This window comes from Mytilus edulis, chromosome 6 (assembly GCF_963676685.1).
Source record: "Mytilus edulis chromosome 6, xbMytEdul2.2, whole genome shotgun sequence".
NCBI classification, from domain to species: Eukaryota; Metazoa; Mollusca; class Bivalvia; order Mytilida; family Mytilidae; genus Mytilus; species Mytilus edulis.
This window is the reverse complement of record NC_092349.1, coordinates 25,019,813-25,044,604: the sequence shown is the minus strand read 5'-3', so window position 1 is coordinate 25,044,604 and position 24,792 is coordinate 25,019,813. Positions and strand designations below refer to the sequence as shown.

Sequence of the window (24,792 nt, the reverse complement as noted above, 5' to 3'; positions counted from 1 at the left end):
TTAATTTTACTTTGCACTTTATCTATTATGAGTTTATATTCAACCACTGGATAGATGCCATTGCTGGTTGAGTTTTTATTCCCCCGAGGGTATCACTAGCCCAGTAGTCAGCACTTCTGTGTTGACATGAATTATCATTGATATGGTCATAATTATTATTTAACTGTTTACAAAACTTTAAATTTATGAAATATTAAGGCTTTTCTACCTCAGGAATAGATTACATTACCCGTATTTGGCAACACTTTTAGAGATTTTTTATCCTCAATGTTGTTCAACTTCGTACTTTATTTTGCCTTTTTAACATTTTTGATTCGAGCTTCACTGATGAGTCTTTAGTAGAAAAAACTTGCGTCTGACGTAAATTTAAAATTTCAATCTTGGTATCTATGATGAGGTTATGTATCGATAAGTTAAGGCGTTTTCAACTGACTTTTATAGTTTTCCCCCAACTAAGATGTTTTACTCCGCCATGTTGTGCATGTTCCCGTCAAGAATCAGGTACTCGTTATTTAACAGTGGTTGTTGTTTATTATTTCATTCGTTAAAAAATCAAACTAATTTACTGTCGGAGCAGAGTGTGTCACATGCAGACTATAAAAATCACAGAACTGTTCAAGTTTTAACTAGTTGCAGCCTTCAAGTTTTAAAAGTGTTATTGTCTATTGTATTGGTGGGGCATTATGTTTTCTGGTATGTACGTCCGTCCGTTCGTTCGTCCTGCTTCAGGTTGAAGTTTTTAGTTAAGGGAGTTTTTGATGAAGTTGAAGTCCAATCAACTTGAAACTTAGTACACATGTTCCCTATGATATAATCTTTCTAATTTAAATGCCAAATTAAATTTTTGACTCCAATTTCACGGTCCACTGAACATCGAAAATGACAGTGCGAGTGGGCCATCCGTGTTCTATGGACACATTCTTGGTATTTATGTATTATTGTCATTTTGTTTAGCTTTTTTTTTTTTTTTTTTCCTATTCTGACATAGGACTTGGACTTCTCTTTAACTGAGTTTTACTGTGCATACTGTTGTGCGTTTTTTTTGTTTTTTTTACATTGGCTAGAGGTATAGGGGGAGTGTTAAGATCTCAAAAAACATGTTTAACTCCGCCGCATTTTCGCGTTTGTCCAAAGTCAGGAGCCTTTGAGAGTCTTGCATAATTTTTAATTTTAGTTTCTTGTGTATTATTCGGAGTTTAGTATGACGTCCATTATCACTGAAATAGTATACATATTTGTTTAGGAGCCAGCTGAAGGACGACTCTGGGTGCGTAGAAGACCCATTAGTGGCCTTTTGCTGTTGTCTGCTCTATGGTCGGGTTGTTGTCTCTTTGACACATTTCCCATTTCAATTCTCAATTTTATGATATGTTTTAACTAGTTGCAGCCCTCAAGCTTCAATAGTGTTCTTGTCCATTGTATTGGTGGGGATGAGATTTCCGGCATCCATGCATGTTTAAAAGTATCGCATAAAATAGTCCACATTAAATAAACTTTGAGATTACTATATCAGTGGTTATGTGTAGGAATCTGAGATGTAACAATCTTATCATATTGTTTGAAAGGAGAGAACTGAAAACAAGTTATATTAATAATTGAAAATAAACAAATGAACAGAATTGTCCTGTATTTAGACGTTATCATCAAAGTCGTCTTTAAAGAAAACAATGTTCCACAAAATGTGTCACTCAGATAGTTGATCAGCGAAATCTTCCGAATAACCAAAGTTATCCGCCAAGTCTCGGATGACGGTTAAATGCAATGATAATAATGTATTCCATTGTTCTTCAGTGAGGTTAATCCCCTTATCTGTTGGTAATGGTATCTCTCCAGATTGTTCTGTTGGTGTGCTGTACTCCCGGATGTCTACTACCACTTGTTGGCTCCCAGAAATGAATTCGGATTTTACAATGATTCTTCTGTTTTCGGAAATGTCAAAATCTGTTTTAGCAGTTTCTGTAAAATATATTTACATGGCGTATTTTAGTTGAAATGCTACGTACAGATTTGTTGTCTAAAATTATATATAGCCTACGTATTCACTATAAATATTTCAATAGGGTATTATCTGAAAAATTACCGATTAAATTTAATGAAATACGATTCATATGTTGCCATTTAACTGGACAAAGTGTTTTATTACCTATCTTATATTCATATTTTTTTCAGGATTTAAGACTAATGCCTAACATCATTTAGGTACTAGACTTTATGCCTAGGCGTAAGCTTATTGCCTAGGATTTAAGCTTAATTCCTAATTTCACTTATTGCCGCGAACATATACAAATAAGCGCAAAATCGTATGCTTTACAACATGGCAGCCACCGTAAATAGGGTAAATCTTTCTCGTTCATCAAAATGCGGTTTCCGATCTTTTGCTTTACGAAATATCAATTTTCTTACAAACATTAGCATATTTGAAAGGTTTCTGATTAAACTTAATCAACATAATTATAATGACTGTTCTATATAGTAATAAGTAACGATGTTGTTTTAAGGATGTTCGCTTGTCATGTTTTTGATTTTTTGTCAGATTTTCGGAATCCTCAGGTTTTATCCATTTGAATGTCTTAAAAAAATTGGCCCATGGACCCCCATTTTGCTTTTTATAAATCTTTTACATGTATAATTATAAGCCATTTGTAAAAGTCTTATAAAATCTTATCCTTTTTTCAATAGTTTTTTGAGAACTTTAACTGGTCAATGATAAAGCTATGAAAAATCAAGAGAAAACATTTTCCCGCCAAAATTCCAATGGTTTCTATTTCGAAAACAAGCACATTGATCCCTATATTTTCTTGCATTTTTTTTTTATTCCTCAATTAATCCCCTTTAAATGTATACTAGTTTTATTGAAAGTTATTTATTTTGAAACTGAGCAGCAAACATCCTCAAGAGAAAAGTAGTTTATGCATTAAAAGTTTGAAAACAAATATCATATAAAAAAGAAGATGTGGTATGATTGCCAAAGAGACAACTCTCCACAAGAGACCAAAATGACACAGAAATTACCAAATATAGGTCACCGTACGGCCTTCAAAAATGGGTAAAGCCCATACCGCAAAGTCAGCTATAAAAGGCCCCGAAATGACAATGTAAAACAATTCAAACGAGAAAACATGTTTGTTTTCATTTATAACGATTTTATAGTTTTGGTAAAAACGATATACGTTTAATCTTTGGTATTGTTTTTTGTTTTTTGTTTTTTTTTATAATGAGAATAATGTTGAACCATTATGACAAACCGTTTTAATTTTCTAATATATATGATTAAAGTAGATTATATACTAAGGTTGCATGTGTCTTCTCGACAGGATCTCCTTCACGATCATAAAATACCTTTCAAGACACAATCCCAATACTTAACCGCCGTTACTTATTCTTTCACGATTATCATTATCGGTTTACCGAATGATAGCCGTGTTAAGGTTCATCTATGGCTAAAAAGGCCGTATTTTCACCTCAAAATTTACTCGGAGTACAGACAAACCTGCGCATCTGTAAAAAAATTCAGGCATAGCATGCCCTAGATAAATGAATTTTAAATATGTTTTATGTTTTAGAAAAGTAAAAACTTACCAGGATTTTGCCGTGCACTTTTTTTCATTTCTCCAGAAGGTGCCAAAATAAACTAAGTTGGGAAACAGGTTTGAGAACTTCCCCACAGGTAAAAATTAAAGTGAGCATTTTTAATTGACATGGACATTAGATGGACAATAGATACCCGACAATAATTGGTTATTTAAACTGTGTACCTGAGTGGACCATATCAAGGTAAACTCAACTGTTTGTTAATTTTATCGTCTTCTGCAGATACGAAAAAAAGTGTACGGCAAAATCCAGTTAAGTTATGAATTTTCTAAATCATACAATGCATTTGAATTCTATTTATCTAGGGCATGCCATGCCTTAAAACTTTTCCAGATGCACAGGTTTGCCTGTACTCAGAGAAAATTTTGAGGTGAAAATACGTCCATTTTAGCCATAGGGTCCACATGAACCTTAACATATTATACCTACAACGGTTAACTAGACCATCTGTTTGTCGATGTCCTTTTAAAAGTCACATCTAAAAATAAATTAGTATGAGCACCTTGTTTACCTTTCTTATTCTGTTTCTTTTTCTGTTTCTGTTTCTTCTGTTTAATTGCTTCTTTTCTTTCTAAATCTTCTTTGATTTGTTCGATTGCTTTGGAAATAGAAAGTTTCTGATCGATTAGTGTACGGTATTGATCGACCGTGAGTGATATTCCCTTCTTACCGGGCCTTAGTTTTCCACCAGTTGTGGGTCTGTAGTACTCTCTTATACCAACAAGGACGATATCTCTCCATCTACTGATGTTAATGTGTAAAAGATCCTGTATTAGATAAGTGTGTTCTCCAACGGTTAATTCTTTTTCCAAGTGTGTCGTAGTTCTTGACTTCTTAATTTTTTTCGTAGGTGGCTTCCATTCTGATTCATCATCGTCTGCAGTTCGTTTTCCTTTCTTTGCTTCCGCCTTTCCCGTTGCCAATGACAACACGAGCTTTTCGCGTGCTTTTCTTATTCTTTCTTGGTCGGTTTCTTTCAAATCCTTGAAGCCAACAAAGACTGACTCCGTTTCAGTGTCATCTTTTAATTGTTTACGAAAAAAACATTTCTTGAAGAAGCAACTAAAATGAAACCAGATCGTTCCACAATGATCGAAATCAGGAGTAAATCCGATTTTAACAGCGTTCTTTGGAATAGCTTTTGGGCATGCCTTACAACTGCCTATACTTGACCTAGCATATTCACAACAAAAATAAACGTTGTCGTCCATTTTCAATCGATTGTTGGCAAGTCACATGAATCAGTTTTAAGTGTAAATAAAACATGTATTATCATTTAAATGATAAAACTCACATCTACCCTATTTGTGTGTATGTCTGATATATTTATTTAATATCACCAAATAAATGCTTTCAAAATGTATATATGTAGAATTGAGATACTATAGTATTCTACTTCCGCGTTAAGAAATACCCGGCTTAAAATGTTAAATATACATTTGTACTAAAAGGTATGCTATCGTAAGTCAGTTATCTATATAAATAATTACCAAATACGCAATAAGGTTGGGCGTTTTGTTCTATATGGTCAGCACTTCAGATCGAGGGTCTTTGTGGTGTTTACAGAATAGAATAAATATAATGGACAAAAAGAGCAGATTAAAGGGGGGAATCTATGGAAATGAGCTAGAACAAAAAGTTTAAAAAAAATAAAGAATAGAGAATAATGGGCTTTTTAAATATAAAGAATAGGGAAAAGGGGGGAAAAACAATAAACAATACGGAAATGAAGGACACCTGCCCTTCAAACAAAACAAAAAAAAGCGGGTCTCTGTCCAGATTTACGTAATGAGGTGATTTCTCATTATACATGTTATACATGTTATATAGAGAATAATACATGGCAAAATCCGTATCATATGTCGTATCATCCCGAGACATCAATATCAGCCCAAGGGCCTTTAGGCCCGAGGGATGATATTGGTCGAGGGTGATACGCCATGTGATACGGATTTTGCCATGTATTATACGCTTTATCATATATTTCAACAGCAGAGTATTATATAATATAAACTGTTTTCTGATCCATAGCACTGGGTTACCTTCAGTTCTACTTTTGTTTTGTTTAAAAGGCCTTAACAGAACTGATCAATTACTTATCCGAAGCACCTGGGTTGCCTTACAATTTGTGTGCTATTGTTTTAAAAATATTTTGTTTATAATTGTATTTATTTATGTGTTTTGTATTTTTTATAGTTGCATTTAGTGTGCCAAAAAATATGAAAACTTGACGTTCGTGACGTCACATACAATATGAAAACTTGACGTTCGTGACGTCGCATACCTTGAACAATGACGTCATTCATAAAATTTACCTATTTTGAGGAAAAATTTTCTTAAGCAAAAAAAACAAAAAAAAACTGACGTTATGTTAAAAAAAAAAAAAAAAAAAGTGAGGGTGTGATAAAGGGTATGCGATAAAGGGTAGGGGTGTGATAAAGGGTATGCGATAAAGGGTGCGCATCAAAGTTGCGCGGTATGGATTAAACAGCAGGCTATTTATCAAATATGCAAAACTACTGTATTTACTACTAAACATATGATAAATTGTGATACATTTTTTTGTTGATTCATAATATTCATAATATTGATAAATCATTTCAGAAATAAGATCTTGATTTTTTTAGTATGAGGTAATTTTGTTCATATACAACTTGTTTATGATACTGATTTGCATGCAGTTGACCTGTCCAGTATATGAATTATAGAATATATTGAATATAAAGAATTACATATTAACATCAGGTTTTTGTGCTGTGTTTGATGTTGCTAGTATATGGTTTTTGCTTTAATAATGTTGATTTTCGTGTTGCTTGTTTCATATGTTATATGCAATTTATTTTGGGATTGGTTTTTTTGGGGGGGGTGCACTTGTTTGTGTTGGGCTTTTTTTATTTTGTTGTGTTATTGTTGTTTTTGTCCTTCACTCAATGATTACAATTAAACAGATTATGGCTATTCCATTCAAACGAAGGCAAATCCCGAATACTGTCAAGCCGTTTAGCAATTAGCATTAACCATTTTAACATTGGACCTGATTGCTCATTGCTCTGGTATTTCTGCAACACTATACTAAAATTGAAAAAGTACAGGAAAGAGCACTGACGCTTCATTTACGAGGATTTCAATAGAATATATGTTATTATTTACTTTTGAAATCACAAATGCCATTTCTAAAAGTAAGACGCATAAGAACCAAGGCGATGGGGGGTATTTAGAACAGTAAATAAAGAAAAACCAATACATATTCATAATCATATACTGGCCGTGTAACCGTACCTCTTCAGAATCAGATTCAGTGAGTGCCAAACCACTTAAGAACTGAAACATCTTAATAAACGCATAGCATTGCAATTAAGGTGCTTATGGTATTTATTTTATATGATATATTACAGCCTTGAAACATAGTAGTGGTGTTCATATTTTGTTGGTGCTTTATTGCTTAGACAAGACAGTGTGGTTTTTGTTTTATTTCAATTCGCTGTGCTCATGTGTTTATGTTGCTGCTTTAATTAAAATGTGAAATGCATCTTTTAGCATGTTGTTCATGCATACAAGTAGTATTGATATACATGTAGTATTTAAAAGGGTAGGAATGCCCTTTAACGTCAGACGTCAAACGTTAATTTTCGGCTACTGTTTGGTTAAAATTTCCTAATCCAGATTCGTCAGAGGTCTCCAATTAATGATCTTTTGGGGGGAAATAACTTGACTCAAAAATAATGTGATTCGTCAAAAACTGTCTTTCCTATCGTCTAAAAGACAAAGAAAGTGAACATTTTATCGTTATGCACCTAAAATAACCGTTCAAGTCGTTCATTTGGCACTAATGTTTACCGATATTCGTCATGAAGGTGTCCCCATTAAGACCCTTATTTTACTTAGTATTTAGTTTTTTATGTTGTGTCTTGTGTACTATTATTTTTCTGTTTGCCAGTCTTTTTGTTTTTTAGCCATGGCGTTGACGGTCAGTTTATTTTCGATCATTTAGTTAAGCTTCTAATCACATAACGATCAGTGTCTTTTCCTGTATAGCCAATAAAAAAATTGTCATTTTGTCACAACCTGTAGCTTTAGGAAATGCGCGGTGACCTATCATCGTTATCATACTGTTGAACATTTATCAATATATATATATACTACCTCTTGGCGAGGTAGGAACAAATTCAATCATTTTTATTTTAAACGTCAAATGAATATACTAACTTAATATCAGTATCATTTTTATTACAAATTCAATCATTTTTATTTTAAACGTCAATATACTAACTCGGGCCTATTCGAAGTTTCTATCAGAAGTGCCGGATATTTTTGGTTATTTCATTCTTTAAAGAAAATGAATCAAATTGGTCGAAAAAAAATAGGGGGTCACGGACCATTTAAGCTCAAAATTTTACTTTTAAACAGGTATGTAAAAGAGACCATTTTCAATGAAATGATAGGGAAAATACAGGTGTTGACATATTTTTATCGGAATATCAAAAAAACGTTCTATGACAATTTGTCCAAAACTGTAATATGAAAAGCTGGAATATAGCTTCAAAGAATGAGCCAATAAAAAACATAGGTCACCGATAAGGAAAAAAAATTATTTTGCCTTAAAACCCAAATTTTGGCGGGAAAATGGTGAAAATGGAAGAAATGTCATTTTGACCCTTTAACAAATACGGATAATAACGAAAATATTCTTTTAGTCACATAACTACAATGATTTAACCTTTCTAATCAATCAAAATATTTAAAAAAAATTATATCGAATTTACGACAAATACTTTTGTAATTCATGCGTGAAATTATGCGCAGTCGAATAGTCCCGAGCCACCTTAATATCAGTATTATGGATGTATATTGTGTTTGTTGGTTATAAAAGCTCAAAGAATTTTTATTTATTGTGTCGTGAGATGCCGGCTTAAAAAAAAGCTTCTTTGATTTGGTACAGCGTTGTATAAAAACATGTATTTTATTAGTTGGTATTAAGTCGCACTTCCAGTTTTTTATTACGACCAATCGAAATCACGAAATTAATCACTTCGCAGTTACATTTCTTTACTTCCGGTCGAAGCTTTTTGATTTTCAAGAAACGCATTTTTAGGTATATTTAAACCCTTTTAACTAAAAATCCAAACACAACTCTTAAAACATATCGAAATAACATTGTTTTAGAATAAGATTTAGTCAGCTTAACTTTCTAAAACGTCTTGAAAGTATCTTCGAAACAAATATAAAACAGGGCAAACAAAATAGTATACCAAATCAAATGCCAGAACATACACACGTTTTAAATTGAACATTCGACTGATAAATCTGTATTTATCATAGACTGACATGCCATGTGGCAAAATTGGTCAGTCAAAGCTCATTTAATACAAAAAAAACATCGAACAAATGTTTTTTTAGACTTAAGTAATGACATATAAATCCTAAATATATATGGCATTTTGATGCAACAAAACTACAAAATGCAATATGTCCTAGTCATATATTTTAATGTTTTTACATGCGTCATCAAGTAAATTTTTCTGTTTTTTTTTCTTTTAAAAATGTCATGTACTGAAAATATTTGAAATTTGAATGTGTACTGTTATATAAATTTAATAATAATTATGTTCATGTAAGAAGAATAGACCATTGAAAAAAAGGCAGGGTAATTTGGGTAACATTATTATCCAAATAACACTTAAAATTTTAATATTAGCACATTTTGGTGACTTTTAAACATTGATTAATAAACATGATAAATGATAATATATATATTATAAGTGTATTTGATAACTTAAAAATGATTTACAGCAAGCAGATAATTTCATAAAGATCGTTATAAATATATTGTCAATAAGTGTGTATATATATGAAACATGGCAACCCTATCAAATGGTATATATGCGTTATCCTTTGTCTCCATGTTGAATGTAATCACTATATTTATATTGATCTTTATGAACTTACCTGCTTTTTATATATCATTTTTAAGTTATAAAAACCTTATAATATACTATTATTCAATAATCAATGTTTAAAAGTCACTTAATTAGTAAAATGTGCTAATATTTAAATTTCAAATGTTATTCTGTCATATCAAGTGTTAGTCAGATAATAACGGTCTCACTCTGGAAAGTAAGTACAGTTCAAATGATGAATGTGGGGTTTTTTTTAAGAAAAAAAAATCCTCAGATATCCTTTTCCTGTCCTACATGATTTTGAATGAAGAATATACAGTAACCTGAAATAAGTAAATAAAATACTAGTTTTCATTTTTTCAAAACCTATCCTGGCCTAATTTTAGTAACAATTAAAAACATCACTTTAATTTCTGAAATTAAGGTGTCAGGATGCATCTGTTGAGGTATTATTGACCGTTTTAAAGAAGTCATGGAAGTTTCATTGTTAGATTGCTGACAGTTTTGTGTACAAATTTGTAACAACTACCAAATTTTTGTGTGTTCACAGAAAATATAGAATATGGACTTCCTTGAGGAAGAGGCGGAGGTAGAGGAAGAGTCAAGTTTGTCATCGGAGGGAGAGAAAGTTGTAGAATCAGGGGAAGACGACTCAGATGCTGTAGAGGGAAGGAAAAAGAAAAAGGTGAAAAAGAAGAAAAAACAAAGAATTATAGATGATGATGATTCTGATGAAGAAGAGGACGAAGATGAGGATGGTAAGAGATTTAAAGAAAAGAAGGAAAAAAGGAAGTTTACATTCTCCTGCTAATACTTTCAGTTCTAATCACAAAGAATTCAAAAAAATAAAAAGTATTGCATACACTTTTATATGCATGATATGAGTCTCAAAACAATATTGCACTACAGAAAGTAAAGAGATACTGAGGATTCTTTTCTTTTCTTTGGCATCAATTTTCATGGATTGAGGAAAACTTTCAATATTTAATTTCATGGTTTTGCAGAAGTCTGCATAAGAGCCTATAGGAAACTTGTCATTTGTTGAACTTGTTTATTTGTCATGTTTGTCATACCCACGAAATCCATTAAAATTGGTTTCTAGTGAATAATAATGAATGCACAGTATTTTTTATTATTTTATTTCTTTATTTCTTTATCTTCTTCATTTTATTTAAAGTCATATGAAACGAGTGAGTGGTGAAAAAAAATGTTTATCCAATTCTTTTACCAATGCATGTACATGATGTATATATCATAAACTTAGTCCTCTGTGCACGATTTCCTCATTTTTTACGCAAATATAACGTATAATCGTCAATTTTTTCTCTCTGTCTGTTATGATTTAACAAATAAGGCTGCTCATTAAATGCCGTGTTTTGAAGTCGAAGTTTACCGATTGTCACCTTATAGTAAACAAATAACAAAAAGCATGGGTATTGAGCACGTGTTTAACATGTACAATCAGTGAATTGTTTATTTTAATGACAGATTCATGCCTATTGCAACCACCTGATTTTTACGAGGAGGGTTACCCTCTGACAGGTCACTATGCATACAGAAAATATGACAGCGAATTGCTTCCTGGAAGCAATTAAAAATAAGTAAACTTCTTCTAAATGTGGACAAATTAAAGGATTTTCCTCAGAAAAAAGTATATGTACATAAGTTCATTGATAATGAAAACTATCCATTTAGTTATGAAAAACATATGCATAATTTTTTTTTAATTTGAGGTTTCTTATGACTTTAATAGCCTCATGTATGCATTAAATGCACTGTTCAATCTATTAGATGCTCAGATTCAAGAAGAAATGAAAGATTTTATTAAGGACGATGTAGAGGAAGAAGCTGAAGAAGAAAGTGGAGATGAAGGAGGGAAGAGGAAACACGAGGACTCAGATATAGATGATCGACTAGAAGATGAAGATTACGATCTTATAGAGGAAAATCTGGGTATCAAAGTCAAAAGAAAGGTAGGATTACTATCTTATAGAGGAAAATCTGGGTATCAAAGTCAAAAGAAATGTCATATATTTATTTTTAGACTGGCAGACTAGAGTTACATATATTTACTTAAGATTTAAGACTTTTCTAGAATTAATTGTATGTGGTAGCTGAAAGTCACCCAATATTGATTATATGAGGATAGTCTGGTTCAAAACTTTTTTTTACACAATAATACATGATATAATCCCTAAAGGTCTTTAAACAAAAAAAGAAGAAAGATATGTTATTAGATCATTATAATCATATGTTAACCTGTATTTCAGTCATGTTGTATAACATGTATTTCATTATTAATTTGGAGGGTCCCTTCTTTAAGGTATTTTTTGCAAGAAAGACTTCACCAAATTATTGAAAATGCAGATTTTTTTGGCCAAGAATACTATGTGTAATATTTAAAACTATAGGAACTATATGAACTATAAGTAATATATTACATGTAAATTTTATTTCAGCCAAAGCATAAACGTATCCGAGTTTTATCAGAGGATGAAGACAGTGACAGAGGTGAAGAGGAAGGCGACAAAGGCAGGGAAGCTGTCGCTGAACAACTAGGGTTTGATTCTGATGTCGGTGAAGGGGAGGAGCCATCACAGCCTGCTGAGACTGATTATCAAAACTTGGTGGAGTCGGAGGAAGAAGAAGATGGTATGTAAAAACACAACCAAGATCCCAGGCTAATAATTTGTAACACCAGGCATACTTTTCGTCTACTTAAAACTTATCAGTGGCTCTCGTATAGATAAAAAGAACAGTAAAATCACACTCAAAATATAAGATAATTGGAAGTAAAACAAAATTTTAATTTGACTATTTAAGAGGATAAAATCAATTCAATAAATCAGCATTTTAATGAAGGTGTTTAAAAAAAAACGTTACAGTGTTTTCCTTTTTTCACTAAGGTAAGGTGGATGTTTTAAAAAAATCACTTGCAACCGGGTGTTTTTTTTTAAATGTCCAACCATTTTTTTTTATTTACTGTGGGGGTCACACAAATAAAGATTAGTATAAGTGTTGCTAAGTCTGTTCCTGAGTAATGTTTTTATTCTAGCCATGGTACTAAATCCTCTCTCACATCCTACAATTAAAAGATAAAAATAATTTATCCAGAACACCTAGGAGCTGAATATAAATTGATTGAAAAATAATTACTCAAACAGATATACTATATAGGAGACTTTCCCTCCTCCTGCGAATTCAAGGCCTTTCGATCCAGGTTTTTGTCCTGTTTCTTGCTTTTGTGCCGTATTTTTGGCATTCAGAACAGTAGTATCCTTCCTCTGTGACTATAAGCCATTTGAAGTCTTGCTCATATTTGTCTTCACTTGCGTGTCTTTTCCGTTGTTTGGTTGATTTTTGTTCAATTTCCACAACTTCAACATTACTATCAATTTTATTTAACTTATTTGGTCTGGTATTTTCTTTATCATCATCGTCATTTGCCTTTCTTTTTCCCCCCGATTGATAAATAAAAACATTGAAATTTGACGATTGGACGCCATCTTTGTCAATGAAAACAAATCAGCGAGGCGCGATTAGTATTCAAATTTAAACGGTACAGAACCGAAAAAAAATCCGGAATTTGAAAAAAAAGCCGACCACCTCCTAAAATCGAAAGTTGGTCGGCTTTCAAAAGAAGGTGGTGGGCACACCCGGCTAAAATGCCGAATGGAAAACACTGCGTTAATGAGGCAGCAAAGCTACAACACATTATATGAATAAGGAGATGTGGTGGGATTGCCAATGAGACAGAAAAGCTTCTATGCAATGTATGAATAAGGAGATGTGGTATGAGTGATAATGAGACAACTACCTGTAATTAAACAAAAGGGCAAGGAAGATCATAACTGCAGGTTCGTATAGCTTGTCTGCTGTTACATAAAATATTAATTGGTATAACAACAAAATTTCAATGGAGAAACTGATATATTTTATCAATATATATTATATTTACTAATTCACTTTTTGATATTTGTATCATATTTATTTCGCTATGTTTAATAGCAACATTAAATTTACTATATGAATACACTGATGCATTCTTGCAATTTAGAAATGGCAGGTTTTATTGTTGATGAGGATGGTGAACCTATTCATGGACAGCGAAAGAAGAAAAAACACATCATTCATTCAGATTCGTAAGTAATCAATGTTATTTAGATTCTTGTTAAAGGTCAGTCCTTTTCTTAGAATTGATATGCAAAGGAAAATTGTGTATTTATTGAATAAATCATATTTGCTGAATTATGCTTGCCATGAGTATGAAACGTTGTGGTTTCAATTTTATGTCAAATTGAAAACTTCAGAAATAGAAAATTTAAATATATTTATATAATTTACAAACTGCTTAAACATTAGAAATTCTTTAAAAGGATTTAAAGTTTCTTTTAACTATTTCAAAGAATAATGTGATTAACATATTTGTTTTTCTACAGTGCTCTACAAGAGGCCCAAGAGATTTTTGGTGTGGACTTTGACCCTGGTGAATTCGAAGACTTTGGACCTGAAGAAGAGGAAGATTTTGAAGATGAGGTATAAGAGAAAGAGACAATTTCAGAAAATATACTTTTGTTAACTCAATTATCTCCCTTTGTCAATATTTCAATTATACATATAGGTTTAGAAAACAAGATAAAAGATTCTTGTCTAATTTTCATCAATGACAATAGATAGGAGACATCTAGAAAGCTTTTCAAGTTAATGCCATATGTTATCTATTTATAGCTACATGTAATTTCCTAGGCAAGGTTAAAGATATTAATCACATAGAAAGATCAAAGGAAGGTTTAAGGAATTTGAAACAAATTTGATTTCTACTGCTGCATTGAATTTGAGTTAGATAAGATAATTTTCTCTAGAGAGTAAAACTTTTAAATTTAAAGGATTAGAAGGCTTGTCACATATTGATAAATTAAAACAAGAGGGACGTAAAGGGGGGTATCTGCACGGAAGAACTCGAAATAACATTGCCATTTCATTATGAATGAACAATTAAAAATGTCTTGTACATTCTTCTTTTTACTGATTTCATGACAAACAGTGAATAATGAACCTTTTTCACGGCTGCATGTGAAATAAAAATGGCAAAGCACGTTGCACATTAACCCTTTACCACACTAAAAAAAAATCAACTGGTCAGGAGAAGCAGAAATCAGCTTAGTATAAACTGTTATATTACTTACTGTACATCACTATATATACATAAATATTTCCTGTAATAAGATTTGTACCATTCTATTGTTTTATTGCAGTATGCTGATGAGGATGATGAAGACATGGAAGGAAAAAGAAAGAAAGATAGAAGGAAGAAAAGATCAAAAATGGGTATATATGATGTAAGTTATTGAAAAAGAGAGATTTATTGTATCAATACATTACACAAAATCCCAACAAACACCTGACAAAACCCAAATATTATTGATAAAAAGTATTAAATTGATTAAAATTCTGATGTGTTCAAAGCTTGGATATTCTTAATTTTCAACCCTGAGGGCCTCTATTTTATTCCATGATAGTTCTTAAGATTGTAAGTCTACTTGATGCTTTAAAGTGTACCCCAATTCACAGGAAATGAATACTACAATAATTTGTTTGTCAGTCGTTCCCCTACTTTTGAGTGATTTATTCTTTGAAGATACCTAAAATTTTGGTTTTGGTTTTACTACATGTGTCTGAACTTAGAACTTTGGCATTGTATAATAACAGTTGCATGTTTCAAAAATGAGCATGATAAGATGTAAAATCAGTTACATATATATTAATCTGTTGTGGCTGGGGGGAAGGGTATTATCATGGATACTTTTTGTCTGCCTTTCGTGCACATAGGATACTCAGAACAGCATTAAACACTAGAACATTTTGTAATATTAGAAACAAAAATTCACAATTATTGGTATCCCAGGTAAAAAAAATGATTCCACTGTATAATTTTATCTTTATTACAGGTTTATGAACCCACTGAGTTGGAGAGAGGATTTTTCACAGACAAAGATCAGGAGATAAGAAGTGCTGATATTCCTGAACGATTTCAGTTACGACAGATTCCAGTCAAACCAACAGAGGAAGGGGAGCTTGAAGAGGAGGCGGAATGGATATATAAACAGGCATTTGTAACAACTACAGTCACGCAACAGGTACATAACTTAGAATAAAAAACAGTTTCTTACAATATACATGGTTAAGAGTATAGGAAAGTATGGTATTCATATTTAAAAGGACAAGTTATGTTCTATCGAAATAGTCCATTTTCAGCTGATTGGCTTAGACTGAAAAATTTTGCCAAGGAAGATAACTCAGTAGGATACTGGTTCCTGTTTGTAAAAAGCAGGTGGATAAAGCATGATGTTTTGTGAATGCCATACTGGATCTAACATAATTTTGATTTTATAAGTGCATACCACTTTTGGTTAAATAGGATTGCAAATGTGGTGATTGAAATGGATTTAAAAGGATGTAAGGGAAGTATAACAAAATATGTATGATTTGTTTATACTTTCTATAAAGAAGGAGAAAATATAATGTATGATTTATTTATACTCTTTAAAGAAGAAAAAAAAGTCTGTACAAATAAACTAATTTTCTGACATTTTACTAGAAAACTACTGCATCATGTGCATGGTAAGATATTAGATTTTCTGTATAAAATAAAGAAAAGCTGATGCATGTATTTACATTTTTAATATGCAAACAAAATTAACCAATTATATTTTTTTATTATTTTCAGGGCTTTATGGAACAAGATAACCATGGTAGAAATCACAGTACAGTCAATAAAATCAGAGAAGCTATTAACTTCATGAGAAACCAACAGTTTGAGGTAAAATAAGAAATAGAGTAACTGTAGTGGGTAACATGAGTCATAATATACACAAACTAGTCCATTAGCATTTGGTTATTGGACATAAACAAAAATATAGAAAGCATGCAAATCTTTTTTTTTCTAAGGAAAAGCAAAACAATTGTTCAATTTACAAAGTAATGGATGTATTGTATGCCAGAAGTTTAAGTCTTAAAGATTAAAATTGAAATAAAACTATCAATAAAGGAGGTGAAGTAGGGTATATACCAATTTGGACAAAATGACAATGTTGTCCGTGCATTAACTCATGAACCGTTCAACCAAAGCTTTTAAAATTTTAATATGTTGTTACTGACAACTAAATGAAGGTCAAGTTCAATAATGGCGATTTTGACTTTTACCGTTCAGGAGTTATGGTTCTTGAAAAATTGAAAAATGGAGTTTCCAGTCGTGTCCGTGCAGTTACGCATGAACTGTTCTACCAAAGCTTCCCAAATTTTAATATGTTGTTACTGATGACAAAATGGAGGTCAAGTTCAATAATGACGATTTTGACTTTTACCGTTCAGGAGTTATGGTTCTTGAAAGATTGAAAAATGGAGTTTCCAGTTGTGTCCGTGCATTTACGCATTAACTGTTTTACCAAAGCTTCCCAAATTTTAATATGTTGATACTGATGACAAAATAGAGGTCAAGTTAAATAATGACGATTTTGACTTTTACCGTTCAGGAGTTATGGTTCTTGAAAGATTGAAAAATGGTGTTTCCAGTCGTGTCCGTGCATTTTCTCATGAACCATTCAACCAAAGCTTTTGAAATTTTTATATGTTGTTACTGATGACAAAATAGAGGTCAAGTTCAATAATGACGATTTTGACTTTTACCGTTCAGGCGTTATGGTTCTTGAAAGATTGTAAAATGGCGTTTCCATTCACGTTGTTGCATTTACTCATGAACCTTTCAATCTAAGCTTTTCAAATTTTAATATGTTGATACTGATGACAAAATGGAGGTCAAATTTGATATTGACGATTTTCACTTTCACCATTCATCAGTAATGGTTCTTGTGATATTGCCAGGACACAAATAAATATTAATAAATCTGGTTTGCTGTCGTTGTGACAGCCTCTTGTTGTTAATTCAACTATTTTTAATTCTGAAAAATTATTAAGAGACAATTATTAAACAAGTAAAATATATTTTGTTTTGATTGTAGGTTCCATTCATTGCCTTCTACAGAAAAGAATATGTTGAACCAGACTTACACATCAATGATTTATGGAAAGTTTGGCACTGGGATGAAAAGGTAGGAATTGATCAGTATTACCAAAGGACACTTGAGAAGTGTGTTCCATACAGTCTGAAATATACAAATACTGTAAATTCAAAATTATTGTGAGTTTTTATTATGCGAAAAATGTGACTGAGTGAGTATCGCAATAATAAGACCTAGCATTCTGAATCTAATACATATGACTGTCTAAGAATCACAATAATTAATCTTGCGTGTATGTCCTTCCTCAATGGCAATATTAAAGGGAGATAATAATTTCTAAAATTAGAGTATAGTAATAAGTCTGGTCCCTAGATAAGTAGGGGTCACTAGGTGGTCTGTTGCAGTGAATTTGAAATGCCACTTGAAGAAGCTATCATTTGATTTCTCAAATCAAACTGCAAATTTGAACATCTATACATTCTGCACACGTGTGAAGGTATTGCTGCCAGACAGAAGAGGTACAGTTGAATTTTCATCTCCCAGTTAACCCTTGGTATAAACAGTTACAAAATCTAGGGACTAAGCAGAAATTCTTTTATATTGTAGTGGACCCAGTTAAGATCGAGAAAAGAAAATCTTATTGTGTTGTTTGAGAAAATGCAGAATTATCAGTTTGATATGAACTCTGACCCTGACCAAGTATTAGCGTCCAATGTGAGGCCCCTGACAGATGAAGATGTTGATAGGTAATTATCCCAGATCAGTATTGTACTAAATCAGAACTTAAGATACTCTTGGGTGGCACAGATTAACATAGTTTAAGGAGTGGCACATCTCCCATTTTCAACATTCGTAGTATTTCAAGGAATGAGACAACTATCCCCTTGAGTTCAAAGGATGAGGATATAAACAATAATAGGTCACTGTACAGCCTTCAACAATAAGAAAACAGAGTACACCATATACTTGGCTATAAAATGAAGGGAAAAAAATGTTCTTTGTTACTAAAGCAAACAAATACTTGTTTACCTGTTATGTGTTCAATAATAAGTTGACTTATTGATGGAAGAGGATTCCAGCTTATGAATAAATAAGTCAACACATGTTTGAAGACAGCAGTGATTAACAATTATATTATAGAATAGAATTTTCTTATAAATTATTTTAACCCAGAATTGTGGCTTGTATTCAGATGTTACTTTTGAGAATAGTGCCTTGTATTCAGATGTTACTTTTGAGAATAGTGCATTGCATTTGGATGTCTTTTGAGAATAGTGCATTGCATTTGGATGTCTTTTGAGAATAGTGCATTGTATTCAGATGTTATTTTTGAGAATAGTGCTATGTGTTCTTCATGCTGAACAGAAGCACTGGCAGCCCAGGCCTGTAAAATTGCTCATGGGCCTATAAAAATCATCTACAGGCCAACAGAATCTAACTAAAAAAAAATTAAACTGAGCTCCTGTCCTGTAGAATTAACAATTCATCGTGAAGACTGTTTGTATTCGGATGTTACTTTTGAAAATTGTGGCTTGTATTCAGATGTTACTTTTGGGAATTGTGCCTTGTATTCATATGTTATTTTTTGAGAATAGTGCATTGTATTCATATGTTATTTTTTGAGAATAGTGCATTGTATTCATATGTTATATTTTGAGAATAGTGCATTGTATTCAGATGTTACTTTTGAGAATAGTGCATTGTATTCAGATGTTACTTTTGAGAATAGTGCATTGTATTCATATGTTATTTTTTGAGAATAGTGCATTGTATTCATATGTTATTTTTTGAGAATAGTGCATTGTATTCATATGTTACTTTTTGAGAATAGTGCATTGTATTCAGATGTTACTTTTGAGAATAGTGCATTGTATTCATATGTTACTTTTTTGAGAATAGTGCATTGTATTCAGATGTTACTTTTTGAGAATTGTGCATTGTATTCAGATATTACTTTTTGAGAATAGTGCATTGTATTCAGATGTTACTTTTGAAAATTGTCCATTGGATTTGGCTGCAACTAAGTGTGATAATAAAAATAGAAATAACAGAGAGAAAAATTCTGCACTTATCCGCCAGTTTATAATTACTACTAATTATTATTTATAAAGTAAAATCTTTAAACATGAAAGAAAAAATTGACTAAGACTAATTATTGTTAAACTTAAACATTTTACATTAAATGGTATTTCATTTTGAATTTCAGAGTAAGGCAGGTTCAAACTTTGGAAGAGTTAAGAGATGTATACCAGCACTTCCTGTTATATTATGGTACAGATCTACCTAAAATGAGGAATGCAGAGAAGAAAAAAGCCAAAGAAACATCAGAAAGTCAAGAAGGAGAAGAACATGAAAAAAAAGATGATGATATTCATGATTCAATGAAACAAGCTTCAAGGAAGAATGGTTATACCATCTGTACCAGAAATAAATTAGGTCAGGAATAGTATGAATTGTTGGCAATTTTTAAGAGGGACAGCAACAAAATGGCGAAGAAACATGAGAATTAAAATGTGTAGAAAGCATTATATGAGACCCAAGATATTAAAGAAAGTACATAAAATTAGACAAACTTTTCATTTGAGAAGTTGTAAATTAAAAAAAAGAATATCATGAATATGGTGCATTGATTCAATATCAAAAAACTCTACATAGACGTGACAAAACAAAAAGGTTCTATTGCTATTTTGTATCTAAAAGTCAGAATGATGCCTTTTAAAGGGTAAAATTTTACTGTGTGTACAAGTTTATTCCTAGCACTTGTTGGATTGTAATTATTTGTTACATATGAATAACCTTATAATGCTAAAAAGTTTATTTATTAGGGACACTTATGATTATTAGGTTTAAAAGGTTGTTGATTCCAATCTTGATTGACTATATATAGCTAAGATTGACATTTTTTCGTGCCAAAGGTTTGATGTTCTCTCTGGGCACTACACCTTCCTCAAACATGTCAAACTAAATAAACTGACTACCAAACTAAACACTATAGTCAGACAATCAATCAATACAATTATATATATATAGACATATTTTAAAGATTCTTAATTACGCATTTTGAAGTTTTCCATTGTTGTTTTAGATGAGATAGCTATGAAGTTTGGTCTGACTCCAGAACAGTTTGGAGAAAACATCCGAGATAATTATCAGAGAAACGAGGTGGAACAATTTCCGATAGAACCTTTAGAATTAGCCAAGGATTTTATCAGCAAGTATGTATTACTTTACATGATAGTGTCAAGATATACATTTGTAAAGATATGAATTTAATAGCAAGGAGATATTTAGGATATTCAAAAGAAATAAATCATTTGTCTGCCCATTGTAATTGAAATTGTTTATAAACTTTTTAAAGGATAAAATAAAAGGAATTTTGTTATTTTCATCAAAAGTGTAACATTGAGTATCACACTCTTTCAGTCTTTGAGAAAATTAGAATATGATATTGTTGAACGGCATATACAGAAATATTTAATTGGAAAAGGCCATACCACAAATGTTGCATGGGACACAAAGCACCCAATTTTAAAGTTGACAAAGGCTGATTTTGATGTTTTTTCAAATGTTTAATAATTTTTTTTCAATATTTTCAGTCAGTTTCCGACAGAAGAAGATGTGATGTTAGGTGCTAGACATATGGTTGCCATGCAGATTGCCCATGATCCACTAGTCAGACAAAGTGTCAGACAGACATATTTTGAACGAGCCAAGATTAAAGTTACACCAACAAGGAAAGGCATTAAGGTAAAGTTGTTTTGTACAAAATTTTGAAATGAGTTTATCATACCAAATTTTCTATTGTTTTGTTATTGTACCAAACTTTTAATTGTTTTTATTGTACCAAATTTTCAATTGTTTGTATTATACCAAATTTTCTTTGTTTTTATTGTACCAAATTTTCTATTGTTTTTATTGTACCAAATTTTTTAATGGTTTATGTTTGTACCAAATTTTGAATTATTTTTATTGTACCCAATTTTCAATTGTTTTTCCAACCATCATCAACTGAAAATAAGTAAAAACTAGTAAATGTCAAATTAAATATTTCCATAGCTAGTACACGTAATTATATATTTTTTTAACAGGAAATTGATGAAGAAAAACCAACATATAGCATGAAGTACTTAAAGAATAAACCAATCAGAGATCTGAAAGATGACCAGTTCTTGAAGCTGACACAGGTATATTAATCAGTCACTTGTGACTCGCTGTGAGACAAAATGATGTACATATATAAATTAATGTTTTACATAATCACCATATATTATTCTATTCTACTTGTATAGGGAAGGACCGGCGTTTTGCATTTGCGCCGATCTGCATTTCATTTGCGCCAATTTTTTTTACAGGTAAATAACAGGTAAATTACAGGTGAAATGATATAAGAAGATGTGGTAAGAGTGCCAATGAGACAACTCTCCCTCCCAGTAATGTTATTTTCATTTATCATTAAAGACCTCTTCCGTTAGCCAGTTGTACATATGTTATGAATTGTCAATCATAACATGTATAAAACTGTTGTCTCCTGCTTAAAATCAAGAAGTAAAAACCTAAGATAAAAGCACTTTGTTTATACTTAAATGACGAATTAAAAATATATGTGCAGCATTCAAATCCATAAAATCGGAATACATTCAAATCATAAATCTGTTCTTGCCGAGTATGTTTAGGCAACACATCTAATATATTCCTTTCTTATGATTTCGCATCTTCTATATTTGGCGAATTAGTTGACCGTTATGGAATGTGTACTTGCACGTTGTCTAAGAATGTATGACATTTGCCATTAGAAGGAGCGGAGCGTCAGACTATGTCAAACGTGAAGCAGTCATCGATTTCATTTAGGGAAAGGAATGGTAACCTGAAACATTGGGATAGCCATTTACCAATTGCAATGTCACTTGATTTGTCTTTATACTCTGTGCTCAGCCAATATAAAAGTATAAACTTACCTGTAACTTACCTGTAAATCCAATTAGGAAAAAATATAAAATCGGCGCAAATGAAAAAATGAAATCGGCGCAAATGAAAGAATGAAAATTTTCAAAATCGGCGCAAATGTCATACGCCCGGAAGGACTTATATAAGCAGTCTCTATTCAATTGCTTTGTTTGAATGTAATTAATTACATTAATTTAATTAATTAAATGTTTGCATGAAAGAAAATAGTTGTAATGATCAGCTGTTGATTTCTAACAGAAGTTCATATTTACCATTGAGGCTTTTTTCTGACTTAGACCAAACATAACTCAATTATTCATTATGGCACAAATGTTTTTGGTTATTAAAGCAGACAATTTTGATATCGAATTAGTTTTTGTATTCTTTATCAGGCAGAAGATGATAATTTATTAACAATAGAGATGTACATAGATGAACAAGTTGAAGGTCGACAGACATACTTTGAAGAAATTAGACAACTTTACTACAGGGTAAGATATGATTTTTATTGAGATAAACATATGATAATTCTTGTAATGAAATCAAGAATAAGAACAGGAAATGTGCCAAAGAGAAAACATCCAGATCAAAGAGCAGAAAAACAAACCAAGGTCACCAATGGGTCTTCAACACATGAAGAAAATCCAGCACCTGGGGGCAGGCATCAGCTGGTCCCTGTAAAAAATTGTGTAATAGTTCAGCGAAAATGGAAGTCACACAAAACTCCAAAACATATAAATGAACCAAAATTTAAAAAACATACATGACTAACAAAGGTTAAAATGAAAACAGACAGAGTTGTAAACACAATAAATTAAACTTGCATTTTGAAATAAAATTAAACAGGATTTTTCTCAAAACTGTAAAAATTAAAATCGCATTTAAAATCATAAGAAACCTCAAATTAAAAAAAAAATGCATATGTTTTTTTATAACTCAATGGATAGTTTTCATTATAAAACTTATGTACATATCCTTTTTTCTGAAGAAAATTCTTTAATTTGTTCATATTTAGAAAAAGTTTACTTTATTTTAATTGCTTCCAGGAAGCAATTCCCCGACATATTTTCCGTATGTAAAGTAACCTCATTGTGACCCATCTCGTAAAAATCTGGTGATCGCAATACGCATGGATGTCCTTAAAATAAACTTTTATCTGATTGTACATGTTAAACACGTGCTCAATATCCATGCTATTTATGCTCCACCTACGTAAGTAGAGGGGCATTATGTTTTCTGGTCTGTGCCTCCGTTCGTCTGTGCGTCCGTCCGTCCGTTCGCTTCAGGTTTAAGTTTTTGGTCAAGGTAGTTTTTGAAGAAGTTGAAGTCAAATCAACTTGAAACTTAGTACACATGTTCCCCATGATATGATATTTCTAATTTTAATGGCAAATTATAGTTTTGACCCCAATTTCATGGTCCACTGAACATAGAAAATGATAGTGTGAAGTTCAAGTTAAAGTTTTTGGTCAAGGTAGTTTTTGATGAAGTTAAAGTTCCATCAACTTGAAACTTAGTACACATCTTCCCTATGATATGATCTTTCTAATTATAATTCCAAATTATAGTTTTGACCCCAATTTCACAGTCCACTAAACATAGAAAATGATAGTGCGAGTGGGGCATCCGTGTACTATGGACACATTCTTGTTTGCTGATTGTTGACAAACAGGTGACAATCGTTAAACTTCGGCTTCAAAACACGAACTTTAATTACCTGCAATATTTTCACAACAACACTGAACGATTGAAAAAAAATTGACGATAATACGAATTTTATGCGAAAAAAATGATAAAATTGTGCACAGAAGACTAAGTTTATGATGTTTGTATGCATTGGTTCAAGAATTGGAATAACATTATTTTTCACCAGTCACTCGTTTCATATGACTTTAAGTCTAAAATGACAAAATCGCAATAATAAATGAATTTAAGGTAGTCTTGTTACTTTCATATTTGTCCAGATATACAGGATGTAAGCAAAATAAAAATGGGTATATTGAAAATAGCAGATTTTATATTCTTTCTACCAATTAGGACTGGAATTAATTCACTTATAACTGACAATTGATTATTAAAGATTCACAACCTTTTTCGGGGAAAAGAGCACCACTTTGAAGAATCTACAATTTGTTTTTGCATTTTTGAAGAATCTACAAATTTTAACATGTCTAATGAAATCATTAATTTTGGACAGCTAACGGTGTTGCAAAAGAAGAAATCACATTATTTCATAGGTTGCAATGATTTCCTTGGAAAAAAAATAACCAATATTTTCAAACCAATGATATAAAAATAAGAAAGATCGTGTAATTGCCAATGAGAAAACTCTCTACCAGAGA

At 31.7% G+C, this 24,792-nt stretch overlaps 2 protein-coding genes across 4 annotated transcripts in view; one reads left to right on the top strand and one right to left on the bottom strand.

Moving 5' to 3' along the window:
* Positions 1-1,607: 1,607 nt before the first annotated feature.
* Positions 1,608-4,903, bottom strand: LOC139527395 (poly [ADP-ribose] polymerase 1-like). Of its 2 annotated transcripts, none has more exons than XM_071322808.1 (2): positions 4,094-4,903; positions 1,608-1,956 (listed from the first exon to the last, which is right to left on the bottom strand). In XM_071322808.1, exons 1-2 carry the CDS (start codon positions 4,800-4,802, stop codon positions 1,685-1,687), a joined length of 981 nt encoding a protein of 326 aa, XP_071178909.1. In that variant the 5' UTR covers positions 4,803-4,903; the 3' UTR covers positions 1,608-1,684. The 2 variants fall into 2 exon arrangements, with proteins under 2 accessions (XP_071178909.1, XP_071178910.1); XM_071322809.1 differs by having other exon boundaries at positions 4,103-4,898.
* A 3,691-nt stretch (positions 4,904-8,594) lies between these two features.
* The window catches only part of LOC139527394 (transcription elongation factor SPT6-like), a 39,241-nt gene continuing 23,043 nt past the window's right edge, over positions 8,595-24,792 (top strand). For both annotated transcript variants that reach the window (XR_011665350.1, XM_071322807.1), the window contains exons 1-16: positions 8,595-8,683; positions 10,039-10,246; positions 11,280-11,461; positions 11,948-12,140; positions 13,546-13,630; positions 13,928-14,024; positions 14,744-14,827; positions 15,437-15,625; positions 16,216-16,308; positions 17,507-17,596; positions 18,113-18,252; positions 19,713-19,942; positions 20,592-20,721; positions 21,103-21,253; positions 21,595-21,690; positions 22,843-22,941. Coding sequence is in view for 1 of the 2 variants with exons in the window: in XM_071322807.1 (XP_071178908.1) it covers positions 10,051-10,246; positions 11,280-11,461; positions 11,948-12,140; positions 13,546-13,630; positions 13,928-14,024; positions 14,744-14,827; positions 15,437-15,625; positions 16,216-16,308; positions 17,507-17,596; positions 18,113-18,252; positions 19,713-19,942; positions 20,592-20,721; positions 21,103-21,253; positions 21,595-21,690; positions 22,843-22,941 (2,055 nt within the window). In the remaining variant the exon portion in view is untranslated. The remainder of the gene's footprint in view (positions 8,684-10,038; positions 10,247-11,279; positions 11,462-11,947; positions 12,141-13,545; positions 13,631-13,927; positions 14,025-14,743; positions 14,828-15,436; positions 15,626-16,215; positions 16,309-17,506; positions 17,597-18,112; positions 18,253-19,712; positions 19,943-20,591; positions 20,722-21,102; positions 21,254-21,594; positions 21,691-22,842; positions 22,942-24,792) is intronic.